This window comes from Tachypleus tridentatus, chromosome 2 (assembly GCF_004210375.1).
Source record: "Tachypleus tridentatus isolate NWPU-2018 chromosome 2, ASM421037v1, whole genome shotgun sequence".
NCBI classification, from domain to species: Eukaryota; Metazoa; Arthropoda; class Merostomata; order Xiphosura; family Limulidae; genus Tachypleus; species Tachypleus tridentatus.
In genome coordinates this window covers 101,790,545-101,805,343 of record NC_134826.1, presented here as the reverse complement: position 1 = coordinate 101,805,343, position 14,799 = coordinate 101,790,545, and the positions used below count along the sequence as shown (strand labels likewise).

At 30.0% G+C, this 14,799-nt stretch overlaps 1 protein-coding gene across 2 annotated transcripts in view; it reads left to right on the top strand.

Moving 5' to 3' along the window:
• LOC143244710 (unextended protein-like) overlaps positions 1–12,545 on the top strand; it is a 94,124-nt gene extending 81,579 nt beyond the window's left edge. For both annotated transcript variants that reach the window (XM_076489836.1, XM_076489837.1), the window contains one exon: positions 11,763–12,545. In XM_076489836.1, the coding sequence (XP_076345951.1) occupies positions 11,763–12,421 (659 nt within the window). In that variant the 3' untranslated portion in view covers positions 12,422–12,545. The remainder of the gene's footprint in view (positions 1–11,762) is intronic.
• Positions 12,546–14,799: the final 2,254 nt, after the last annotated feature.

Here is a 14,799-nt window from a genome sequence, read left to right as displayed (position 1 = left end):
GGTTTTAGAGATTACACAAAAAATATATGAGATTTTTGGTATGAAGAATATATTTTTTCTAAAATCATAACATGAAATCACTTTGCATTCAGACTAGTAACAAAACAGACTATTTTCACAAACAAATCTTTAGTAAAAATATTTCATTAAGAAATCTGCCTTTTGTATACTTAAAACTTGTAATCTTTCTTAAAAGTCTACCAAATTTTGCGAAGGTAAACTTGCTGTATCAAAAGTTATAATGCAGTTACTTAATGTGTGCAAATATGAGACAAACTCGTGTATATTACACAGAGTCTGTTGCAAAAGGGTTAAACTAATGAACTAAAGGCAAACTTCTTGACTCCTGTGAATAATGGAAATAGATAAACTAATTGCAGTAAAGGATGATAAAACTTGAAGACATATCCAATCTCATAGATTTAATGCCATAACACTTAGGTGTTAAATTGACTGTTTTGCCTAATTAATAAAACAGACTTGTTTTCCTCATATTAAAATATCAGTTGATTAAAACAAGTAAAACAGTGTTAGAAAGGAAGAAAAAGCACAAAAGGCTTTGCACATTATGGTGACGTAATAAAGCAACAAAAGTCTAGATATGTGAACCAAAACTGTATAAAAATTATGTAATGTCGCATTTTAAGTATGGAATTGATTTTAAAACACGTACACTAGCATAACATTTTGTCATGTATCAATTAATACTTAATATTAATTTTTAATCAAAGCAGGAAACTGGCAATCAGTATAGCTGATTAAATATAATTTTTTTACAATACATTATTAGCCAGTGAATCATAACAACGTTTACTTGTGCTAATAAACAACATACTAATGTACTGTAGACCATAACATCTAGTTTTTTGTATGTTATGAATGGTGAATTATATTTTTGCTGTATTCATTATCTGATTGAGCTGTTTGTTATTTGTAGCTTTTAACTTTAGTTCCATATATTAAGTAAGCCTGTCATTATAGTTTATTTCCATTATAATAATTTCTACATAGAGTGTCATCAGTTTAGTGTTGCATTAAGGTTGGTAGGAGATTTACAGAAAAAAAAGTATGGACAGCCCTATTTTATGGTATAAAATACATATTTGAACAAAGCATAGAATTCATTGTCATCATACTTGCTGTTTCATTTGTGTTCTGCCTTACACGTGGAAGCAAGTCGTAAAAGTAACTTTCATGTGATTAATATTAAATTTTATTATACTTATTTAATACTACACAACAGTGGTACCTGCAATTTACAGTAAATAAGCCATGTATTTGTAGTGTCATAACATATAATAGTGACATTTAATTTCTTTACATGAAGAAAATTAATTGTACTAATTCATAACTGGGGATTACTTTGTCTGGGTGAATGTGATATACAGTACACATTGTGGATGTTTGAAAAGTATATTTTGTTTGTTAAATACAGACTATTTATTATTTTGGGGAATTATAAAATTTTTATTTTATCACAGTTGCCTAAATATAATGTGCAGTCAACTTTTTGAGAGGTATTTCAAGAACAAAAATAATTGCATTATATTCAGGCAAATACAGTAATGGACTAATAAATCGTAAATATGAAAACATTTCTAAAATTCTAAATTTAACAAAAGTCTGAAAGTTATCACTTATACCAGTAGGACAACATAAAGAAATTGGAAAATTTAAAGAAATATTTGTTGATTAAAATCTTATATAAACAATTTTTGAAATGTGTTATATATCAATTCTTTTTAAAATGATTCTACCTCCTGTAATCCAAATCAGTCTCAACCTTGATTTGTATCTGAGCATTGCCAAAATTTCAATAACATGGGACTACCCTCCATCAATCGTACTGTGCCTCCTATACTAGTGAAGCACAATCCTTACATTTTCAGTTGACATTCTGGTATATAGGTGTGTGTTTTTAACTTCTTCATGTGACTACAAGATTTTGATTGTGTTTAATCACAAATTTATATCACTTTTAACTTCTTGTATCCCATTGTTTCTTCTCATTTGTTTAAGAAATGTTTGCTTCTGAATTTTTCTTTGTTCATATGAATTTGAGAATTAATATGGCAGATGATAAAATTCCTACCACAAGTAGAGTACTAATCCCCAGATTTTAGGGTTGTTGATGTCTGTTGGGGAAGCACAGTTTGGAGGGAGTTTGTGTCTTAAATTCAGCTGATTTTTTCTTTCATATTATGATGGTTGTGAAGAGGGATATAACTACTACATGGAAAATATTTTTTTAACTGTACTTTCTACCTGGTACTGCACCTGCACATACTTTGCTGGGTAAGGTATTGTTCTTTTTTCTAGGAAATCCATGTTAAGTTTTTCATTGTGTATTTCTCACTCTCTGTAGGTGTGTCCAAGTTCAGTGGCTGTATGTGAACTTGTATAGGTGGACCTAATTTCTACACACAATAATTTAAATCATTCATGTTTTCTTTGCTTACTGTTGGGTTAGTTAGATTTTTATACTTTTTAACCATCTAGGTTAATTTAGTTGCACTTGAAGTTTGATTATTCCTTTGTTTTTGTTTGCATTTTTACTTTTTTGCACTGTTTGTTATTTTATTTGTAAATTCCTTTTACTTTACTATTAGTTACATCTAACTGGGAATTAGATATGAGTTAAATTTTGTTATTGTTAACTGGGTACCTTTTTTTGTTTTCATGTTTATTAGGGTAGGTTTTATTTTCATGTTCTTTGTCTTATAGATTCTTTGGGTGGATTTATTGGTTTGATATTTAAGTGTTGTTTATCTTCTACACTCTTTTTGTAGTTTTGTACTTTAAGTGTAACTTATTGTTTAATTTCATAGTTTTGAAAGTTTGTTATTTTTATGTCCATGAAAGACTTTATATATTCCTACATTTTGTTAGTTTTTTAGTAATAAGTATGTTCAGTTTATATTTTTTTTAGCTATACTTCACAACAGTTTTATGGTTTCTAACTTCCATTTTGCTTCCCCTCTATATGCTTCCCAGATCTTGGATCATACGTCGTTCAGTTGTCTTCCTGAATCTGTTCGAGACCTACTATATATCATTGGAACTATCAAAATGCCAGTGCCTACTCAGCAGAGATTTTACTCCCACCTATTTATTGTTTCCAAAACATGGGAGATGGGAGTCCCATTATAAATCTTTTCTGGCTGTACTCTTATCTGGAGACACTTTACTTCATTATGGGATCCTACCTCTCACTTTGAGGGATGTTTCCCTTACTGTTATATTGTTTTTCTTTGGTTTATCCATGAAGGTTCTGTCTTCTTCCAATTCTGGGCACTGGGTTTTTGGACTTGCAGATTATGTGAACGACTAACTTCTGCTTGCCTCTTCCCATGCCCAGTCAGTCACACACACCCTCTTACTTCTTTGAGAAGATTCTCATACAATGTTTCTCATTAAGTTTGAGATATTCTTGACTACAATTATGCAGTTTCTTATTCATTGGAGGGCTTTCTCCTCTTTGACTCCAAAGTATGGAACATGCAGTCACTGAGGCTCTACCTTTTACTTCTCTCTCTGCACAAGAGGTTCCATCTTTTGGGGTTGTGCTATTCTTTGGAAGCTCTCGATCCCTTAGATTGGGTGCATAGGCATTCCTTTCATTGGATGATTCATGGCCAATGGAACTTCCCCCAAGATCACTTCTTTTCACCTGTGATCAGGGCTGACCAAGCTTGGTAGCTCAACAGGGACTTGACCATGGCAGGGGTTTTATTCCTCTACTTCATTCTGAGTCTTATTTGTTTACAGGTGCATCCTTGGTGGGTTTGAGGGCTTTCCTTGATTTCCCAGCAATTTCAGGTTGGTAATCAGTTGAGGTGGTTACTTTCCATTTCCACATCTTGGAGCTTTAGGTAGTTTATTGGGCTCTGTATTATTTCCTCCAGTTCCTACAGGGATAGGTGGTTATGGATAATTCTTACATTATTTTGGTAGTGTACAGGAGTCCTTACCAATTCTGGTTTCAAGTCATTGAAGTAATGAATTGTGGAGTATTTGTATGCTAAAACTCTATAGTTATATATACCCACAATGGGAGAAAAGGGCTATCGTCATTAGATTTCATAATATACTCAATCCAAGGCATTTCTCCCAGATATTCTTTTACACAGTTAGACTGCACATGTTGGTAATGAAATAAAAAAAGAAATATGCAAGGTTTTTCCAATGGATGTTTTTTTGCCTGGATTGACTGCACTTGACATCGTCAGTGATATTACCAAGGTGCTTCCCCTGGATGCTTTTGCTTGGGCAAATACACTTGTTGATCTCTAAATAACTTAAATTAAAGAGTTGATACAAACAATTTTAAGCATGATGCTTTCACTAGATGTTTTTGCCTGGATGGCTCCACTTGTCACACTGCATCATGTTACAAAGTGGTTCATCAAGGTGTTTTTGCTCAGGTTGACTGCACTTGTTGACTACATGCAATGTTACATACAAAATATGAAATCAAAAATAATATGCAAAGTACTTTCACTGTATGTGTTCTACCCAGATGAATTGCACTTGACATAATACCCTGGATGTTTTTTTGTCCAGGTGGACAGTACTTGTTGATGTTAGTTTTATACAAGGCATTTTCATTATTGTTTTTGACTGAATAGGCCCCAGTGGGCATATCTGATGCATTCCTAGGCACTTTTCCTTTTTGCCTGAATGGACTGTACTTGGGCCTGTTCGAATATCTTCATTTCATGCCATTATTGATGGATCATCTTATCATGTTCCATTCAGTCTCTTATATGATCCTTTCTTGCACTAACGATTTAAGATTCCTGTTCCACATCCCCTTGCCTTTGGGCATTAGACATACAACTATAAAGTTGATAAGTACAGCAGACATGGAGTCAAAATAAGGATCTATAGCTTTATAAAATAATGTAGACACCATTTACTACCTTGTTTGTTTACTTTTTAAAAGACTAGTTGTAGGCTTGAAAATATCTTTACATTTTAACTCAACTTGTTTCTTTACTTTATTGATCATCCCTATTCCCTATGTCTTCATTAACAATTTTTATTAATTTGTTTCTTAAGTTTTTTAATGACTATTTATGAAGAATAAATTTCAAACTACATAATTGCATGCATTTATGATCAGTCAGTGTTCCTTGTCTTGCAACAGTTTATTGCTGCATTGACTTTTTTTCCCATCTAACCACCACATAAGATTTATTCAAAATAAATAAGAAATAATAACACACATGTACTGGTATGCAGTTACAACAAACAAAATGTAAAGTTGTTCTAATAGGACCCTCTTGAAAGTAAAGATTGTATCATCACAGATACAATGGTTGATTTCCATTAATGTCAACGAGTAATATAAAAATATGGAATAAATAACAAAAACACTCTTGTCAGAATTGAATAATGTCTCTCCCAAAATAATACAACACAATTTAATGCAATGTGCACACGTGAAGTAACACTTATCTTGTTAGATGTATATGACATGTTTATGATCTTCAACACCCTGCTGCACACATGTATTTGCTAAAATAAAGCAATACAAATAATGCATGTAAAATAGACAACAAGGACACACACAGAATAAGTTGCCAGCTATGAACATTTACAACTGTGACCTTAACACCAGTTACTTAAAAATAGCAATAGCTACATGAAATAGTATTATATGCAATGGTTATAAACACTAAATATGCACTCAAAATTTCAGCTAATTACAGAAACAGTAGAAAGAATCACAACCATTTTCTGAGTATGGAAGTCTACTATGGTAATCATTTGGTTAAAAAACTCCCTGAAATATAGTAACAATGAATCCCTCTCTATTTGTTGATTTTAACTTCTCAGTGTTTGATTATCTGGCTTTTTTTAATGCACAGAAATGTGCATATATATGCCCCACTAAATGTGTGTAAACTTTTACTAGTAGTAAAGCAAGCAGTCTTTGCAAATACAATAGACACATCTAAAATATCACTTTAAATAAAGCTTTCTTTCTTTTGAACTAATTTACTGAGCCAGGTAGGTTTTTTTGCTCCTTAGGTTTTATGTAAACACAGTTAACATGCATCAAGTACAAAACCAACCACAGAGAACAATATTGTGTCTGTTATATATTTATAGTCACTTAAATCAACTTTAATGAAAAATAATCAATTTTAAAGTAGGTCCTTGACACTTGCAGCATTCCATACAGTATATCTGTTTAGGTTTTTGTACAAAATACTCAGCCAATTTTGTTGTCGGCTTGTGAAACAATAATATGAGAAAATAGGCCAATTTTTATTTTGTCTAACAGTCATGAAATCACTTATTTTGCTTATTATCATGTTTTAAAGAAGTTCTTAATTTCTCTAGTTTGAAAATTGTGAAGTTTTTCTTTCTATGCTTCCTCCTTTTTGTAATTTACTTACCACATCATTTTCAGTTTCTGTTCCCATGGGAATCTTATCAACTAGTTTTTCAGGATTTCTACCAGCTGTTGTCACATAATTAGTAAGCCAGAAAAACTGTGGTAGTTATGGGGCATTATTTTATTTAGAGCATTATTGAATGGCATAAATTTTAAAGAATTATCTAAAATGTAAAAATTGGAAACTTTTTGATTTAAAGTTAGAATAGGTAAAATGAACACTATTATAACAGAAATTTATCACTGTATACACTCACAAGCACTTTTGACAAATAATGTAAAACATAATGGCACAAATAGTGGTCAAACATAGTTTACAGTGACTTTGACCTTGATCCTAAAAAACTAATCATTTTTAAGTTAAGTCATGTTTTATATGTGTGCCAACTCCATCCAGCCATTTTTAGAAATTTTGGAAACAAACACAAGGGTGAAAATGCAACCTCCATCCACCTCCAGTGGCAGAGATAAATAATTCAATAAGAGTAAATTATCATTTAATTAAGATTACTCTGTTTGTGTATGAACAGCAGTAAATAAACAGTCTTTTAATTTTTTTTAAATTGTGCAATGGTATTTATATTCCATAATTATCTGGAAGGTTGCTTCATTATATGTGGTATTTTGTACTCTCTCATATATAGTTTAGAATTTCATAATATGTATTTTCTAGTGTTTTAATATTATACATGAATTTTTAGTACTTTATAACTTGAACTATAATATCAAGTTATTATATATCTAATAACTGATTTCTTATTTCATCTCTTAAGGTAACATCTATATTAAGTTCAAAATTTTTAAAGTACTTTTTTAATTGTATTTATTTTTAAATGAATATTACCTGTTGAGATACATACTGGCAATCCATAATGTATAACAGATTATGCTATTGATTATTTTTTTAATACTGATTGGTAAAATGTTCTGTATCCTCCATACTGTAGTTGCTGTAATAGGTCTTAATTTATTGCAAATCATATATGTTTAGACCAACCAAAAACATCTATAATTACCCCTAATTTTCTGTGTCTTAGTATTAACATTTTGCAATCAGAATACAGCTTGTTTTGTGCAAATAAGTGTTTGTATTTGGTATAAAATATTTTGTCATGAGTTTGTAAAAAAATTTATTAATGTTTATACATTGTGAGTGAATTATCAGTTTTTGTTTTACCAGTATTCATATAGACCTCATTTATATTGAGTCAATGTATTATTTTATTAAAATTGTCTTGTAAAATGTCTTTGCTGATTCCCACATCAGCATTATTTACTGTTAAACTTGCATACTGATACTCCTTAAACCTGTGTTTACAGTATCATTAATATACAAATTAAACAACAGAGAACCCAAATTAGAACATTGTTGAACACCATATTTTATTGTTATCAGATTGCTCAGAATTTTTCCAGTTTTTGTTATTGCAACTCTATTACATAAATAATTCACAAGTTATGCAACTTCCTTTTATTATTAATAATAATGGTGGTAGTAATGATCATTTCAAAGAAACTAGTACTTATACTGATTCATGTAAATAAATTTAGCATGGTTAAAAGTATCAATAGTTTTTTCTGTGGTTTTGGTTTATTTGTTGTTTTTTTGCACAGATTAAAACCATATATTTTAGATCATTTTACATGGGGACATGCAACTTTTGATGATATAATGCATAACTGAAAGTTGCACCAAATTATTTCTGTTTAGTCTTTCAAATGCCAACTTAGGAAATAATGGACAATATTACTATTGTAATGCTCCAAGAGATTTAATTTACAGAACAAAGAGAACTTTTGTTTATTCAAAAAAATTGATCTTGGATTTGCAGTAGAGGAAGAGTGCAGTAAAATCTTTTCACCACCTCTAAAGTCCATCAATGAGTGATATCAAAGCCACAGAACAGAGAAACGAATGCCATGAATTTGTGAAGTTTGCTTTTAAGATACTGAAAAAAATTCCCACTCAAGTATCAACTGGCCCTGGCCAGATAAACCATATGCCTCAACTCCAGAACCATAGCAACATCAAAACAAGACAGGATTATAAAACTGCTTGTTTTGTTAATATAAGCTAGGAGATTGCCCAGAGGACTAACAGCCTGTGAATGACATATTGGCCCAGTTTAATGAATTCATTGATGTAAATGTAATGCACAATTTATCAGATTTTCAGTCACCTTTGCCACACAATGAGAAATTGAATGAACTTCTATCCAAGTTTTTGTCAAAAAATGTCCACTTCAACAAAATCTGGAATGTTGTAAAAAAATTTGCTGTTAATTTTTCATGGACAAGAAATTGTAGAAAAAGGATTTTCTATCAATAAGAAATATGAAGTGTAAAATTTACATGAACAATCCCTAATTTCATAAATCTTTCACCATATTAATGGAGTCTTTAATGTTGCATAAACAGTTTGTTTCCTGTTTCAGGAATAAAGGGGAAAAAAAGAATAAGCAAAAATCAGTTAGAGAAAAAATATGACTTGCAATGAATGAAATAGACAATATGAAAAAGAAAAGACAATATTTGTTAGATATTGCTGCTTTGTCAGCAGATGAGTTTGCTAAAAAGGCACAAACATTTACCAAAGCCAACAGCCTTAGGCACATTATTAAAGAAAAGGAACTCGAGTTAAAATACCAATTAAATGAAAATTAAAACTGAAAGAATAAACATGCATACATACATACATACATACATACATATATATATATATACACACACACACACACACACACACCACACAATGTACATGTATAATTTTTCATTGAAAGTAAAAAATAATATTTATTCATGCATTTGTCATTCTCAACCAGGTTTTTCAGATATATTAAACCAGGATCTATACATGTGTCTCTTGATTTTTGTTTAGCAATATAAGTTCATTAATATAAATATAAATAACAGATTAGTTCTTATGTTATAACCCTAGCTACTGAACTAATTATTCCATGAAAATGATGCAAATTGTCCTGGAAAAAATAATACTTTTGAATTAAATGTCCTGGAACAAAATCTTAACGAGTATGAACCATGTTAAACATGAAATTTAAAAAGTGACTTGAATTTGAAAATAAACTAAAGTTTTTAAAGTGTATGAGAAATGAACAGAGGATACATGATGTAAGCTAGAAATAATCATTATTTCTAACACAATAAACAGTTCAGTATACATATTTGTGTAAACAAAAGAATAACTGATTCTACTGAATCAGCAAATTGGTCAACAGTTTTCTTTATGTTAAGAAAGATCCTGTCAAACTAAATGTCTGGGAGAATTCTACATGACTCTATAGGTATTAAGGCACCAGACATACATGAAACAATGATTTCTTTTTCTGCAGGAGTGTCCTGTAAGATTGGTTGTTTTCTTACACATGCCATCCAATCTGCTAGTGGCAGCATGTTACTGTAAGTCACCCCTTCTTGCATTGAAGTTGCAGCAACATTCCTGCTTTCAATAACACTAAAAACACAAAGGAAACTAATCATTTCAACACTTCTCTGAACCTTGTGTTTATGCCAAAACTGCATAGAAAAAAAAACTAAACAAATAATGTTTAAAGTTCCTTTGTTACAAAAGATGAGATAAAAATGCATTATATGCATTATGATTATATTTAGTTTGTAATTCACTCCAAAAATATAAAACATCCCATTGATCATAATGACAAATTCACAGTTTAAGTTTTGAAATTAGTTTCTAACAGAAAAATCATTTGTTATAGAGTTATTAACATAAGCTTATCTAAGTGCATTAGTAAAGTGGTAATTTAGAGTGACCATTATGACCACATAGTTGTATCACCAGATGAAATTAATTTCATGCAACATAGAACATGTAACCATCAATTTGACAAACCTTTTGTGTGGTTTGTCTTTGTTCTGCAGATCATGTAGCTTCTACAAATGATATATATTATTAATATGATATTTACAATTTTGACTGTATAATTAAATATTTCATTCTGATGTAATTTTTTTAAAACAATTAAAAATGCATACCATTGTTGTATAATTTTTATAAGGCATTCCTATAAAGTTTTTATTTTATAAACTTATAAATTTTATCTTTATTTTATTCGAAGAACTTGATACACTCAAATGTAAAATGATTTGATTAAGCCACTTCATCTTGTTTCTCAAAATATTTCTCATCATACTGCAATGGTGTAATTCATATGAAGTATAAAATGATAAGGGAAACATTTAGAAAAGAAAATCAGGACAATTGTTGTAGTGGAAATATATTAACAAGCTAAGTCTTTATCACATAGTTTTAAATCTCTACAGAATTAGAAGGTATATTGGCTTAAACAGTTTTAAAGGGCTAAAATAAATATTTTATTACATCTTAAGATCACTAGTCTATGACTTCTTTAAGCTGAGTTATAAGTAGTTACATTTAAACTTTGATAAGAAAGTTTGAGAAACAGTGAATTGCTAAAATCAATAAAATTACACTTGTATTCAAGTTACAGGCTAAAATTTGCAGTATTTTGTTCAAAAATGTTATTTTTCTCCTAGAAGGCTGCAATTGCTATGACATTATATCAACATGATAAAACTTATTTCAATGTTTTATGCTGAAAACTGAGCATTCAGGCTTTTTGATATGTATTGGCCCAAAATATATATTTAAGGAAACTTTTACCATTTATGTCTCATACTGTAAGTTTTTGGTTTTCTTGAACCACAACCTTTTCTCATAGCCCTGTACCCATAATTTTGTTTCAGAGCTTTTCATCCCAAAACAGAATTTGTGTCATTTGTTAATTCCCTCAGAAAGTAAATGATTCAACTAATATGCTTACAGTGGTGTAGCTATCACTTATGCTTGTAAGCTGAAGCATCCACATCATTTTCACAATTTTTTTAAAGATATATATATATATATTTAATATACATAAAATATAAAGAAATATACAAGTAATGTCTTTTCTTTTGTTCATTCAAGTTTATTTCAGTATGCCACTGGTTCTTATGACTTGCCCCCAGACATTCCAACAGAGCTTTGCATGTGTGCATCCACATGCATTTGATATTGGCTATGCTCTATGTTTATACAAATTCATTCCATCTACTTTATTATAACTACAAACAATGAAGCATAGAAAACATAGTAATCACATTTATTTATATTTTGGTGTTGTTTCATTACTTTGAAAATAAAATATCAGTGAATTTGAATTGTAATTAGATTATGGCTGAAGCATAATAAATATGACTTTACTTTTCTACAGATTTTTATCTACTGCAGCTGGTATAGCAGTTGGGAAAGTAAAAAAATCCAACACATATGATAACATAAAAACATGTTAAACAGATGCTATTTCTTGATTATTCACAGGAGAATCCACTTCACAGCTTCTAAGACCTGGGTCATCACCCAGCTTGACCAATGCTCCATCTGAATTAAGTCTGTTGAAAGCAACCTTCATTCCAGATTACACTGTAGTGGCTGTCAGTGATACATCCTATATGAAAGTTCACCGAGCTGTCTATCTAGCTGCCTACAGGGCAAGCTGTATGGAACGCCAACAACAACGTTCTGATTTCAACCTGGAAGATCCATTTAAGGGTGAACTAGAGAAGGTTCTAAACACAGTTAACATTCTTGGAGGTCATTCAGAACAGATTATCATATCACCTACAGCTCCTTTTACCCAGAATTTCTGTGAAGATTTTAGCCCTCCAACCAGTCATGAGACTGTGTCTAGAAAGAAGAATGAGTGGCACACACCTCAAGCTTGTGTGGAGGCCATCAATGCTCCTATAATAGCCAATGCAGTTAAACATAATGGTACATTCAGCCCACCTTTGTTAAGTATTCTACAGTTAGAAGCTGAAACACCAAAAATTCAAACAAAAGAGGAGGTCAGTATTGCAGAACATGTAAAAGTAGAAGGAGTTGGTTCAGAAGCTGCTGTTGATGTCACTAACCAGAAGTCAAGTGAATGCTTAGCAAAACAGTCTTCTTCACTGTCATCAACAGAAGTTCGAAGGTGATATCTGGGTAGCTGAAGAAAACCTGTGAATACTGTGAACTAGTGATATAATGCTTTGTAGTTTATTTCATGTACTCTGTAGATATTTTAGTAGTTATTAAAATTTGCTTTTTTTAGATATTTTAGACAAGCTTAAAGTTTACTATTTCTTATTATAGTGATATCTTTATACATAATATAATATATATATACAATTGAATAAGGAGATAACTTTAACCTAATATGCTTTTTAATGTTTCTTTTACACTTTTATAGTAATGTATAAAGAAGTATCACATTTTTGTTTGATTGTGCATTCTCTAGTTGCAGTAATTGCTTCCACAGTGTATAAAGGTTTAAATTTTGTTCTTCTAAGAAGAACTGTAATGTTTAATTAGATGTAGTAGGTCTGTGATAAATAGATATGCACACTACAAGAAAGATGAACATGTATGTGATGGTACCATGCATTTTCTTGTAATTACCAAATTTACAAGATTTTAACCTTAAATAATACACACTATCATTAAATGTCTAAAACACGTTAGTAATTTATTAATAATAGCAAAATACATTACTATAAATTTGGGCTAGAAGACAGCTGTTAAGCTGAAGTCCTTGGAACACATGGAAAATAAAATAGTTGATTTTAGATTGGTGGCTGGATAAATTGTAAATTATTTTATTAATTCTACAGAGATTTTGTTACAAGTTGTAATCATGGTTTCAGCTTTCTGCTAGTTTGTTAAGAATGTACTTTATGTTGCACTCTGTTATTTAAATTCATTTGATGATCATTACTACATTTTTTGTTAAAATTCAAGTCTCTGGAATGTAAATATACTTTATCACATATCACATCATTCAGGTATACATTTCTTTTTATAGTTTTAATATTATTTTGAATGTATATAGATATTAACTTTATTTATAAATTTCATTTTATTTCAATACTTTAATAACTTCATTTATGTCAATTATATCTCCAAATATGTAAATAATTTCTTTTCTAATAGTGATTCTTGTATTTTTCTCCACTGCCTCTTGTTCTACATTAGTATGTGTTGTTTTTTTACTTCTATATCCTGGCATTTCTATTGTGTTACTCTGCACACCTTTGTAATTGTTTAATTTCCTACAGGGTATCATTTTCGTTATTTTATAGCCAAAAATATCCTAACTTCTATTATGTTCATTATTGTTTCAAAAAAGGTATTAACTTAACTAAGTTTGAGCTTAAGATTTTGCATGTGCATTTGTCATCTGATATTTCACTTGTTTTCAACAGTTCAGATACTTTGATTGTACATCCAGCTTGTATCACATTTCTTGTTTTTGTAGTTTAAAGGTTATAGATACACACACTTACTCTGCACTTTTTGTATTTTAAGTTTAGATGTATATCTACTCTAAACTACATTATTCTTCTTCAGAACTTAAATACTGTTGATATATATCCCACTAAATTTTACATCTCCCCCTTTTTACTTCGATACTTTAAATGCATATTCTCTAATCTCACAGTTGTTGTGTAGAGTTTACCTGTTTTGTACACATTCACTTCACTGTTACATCTTTTAAGATTTTATATTCATTGGAGATATCCTCACTGATACCTTTTCTTGTTTACAGTTTACTTTATATTTATATGCATGTTAATGCTACACTTTTTTTTTTTTTTTACATTCTTGGATATATATCCTCTTTAATATTCTGTCTGTTTCTAAGTCTTAGATACTTTTAATATATACATCTTTTTTCTTAAACATGTAGTTAAGTTCTTGAAATAGAAATTCACTTCAATAATTCGAATACAGTGTGTTTTTACACAAAAAAAAAAAAAAATTGTATAATGAGCATTTTCATATAAAGAGTATATATTATAATGCTTTTCTCATTGTGTTGATTGGATGAAATTAGTTTTAAAAAAATGTTACCTTAGTTTTATCTGGTGTACTATAATGTACCTTCTTTTATTTGTGTGTGTGTATGTATATATAAGTAAAATTTTACTGATGGATAATTATATTATGTAAATACAAGTTAGTTTTGTAGTCTCAAACACAAGGCAAAATTTCTGTTGCACAATATTAGTGTTTGACTGTTGAGAAATAAGTGAAAAGAATAAGTGTGATGCTGGTGTAAGGTTTGTTTTTAGGAAGTTTAATGTACATGTGTATTTAATAAGTTGTAAATAGAGTATTTGTTGTTTAAAGTTGTTTTATTGCAGTATTTTATTGTTGTCATATTGACAGTAAAGTTAAAGATATGAGAAATGATATTTGTTTTCTGTTATAGAATACAACACATTTTAAAAGTTATTATATACATATAGTTGATCACTATATTTTGAAGAGATAGCCCTTATAATGAAAATGTAGAAAGTTGTGTAACCTCATT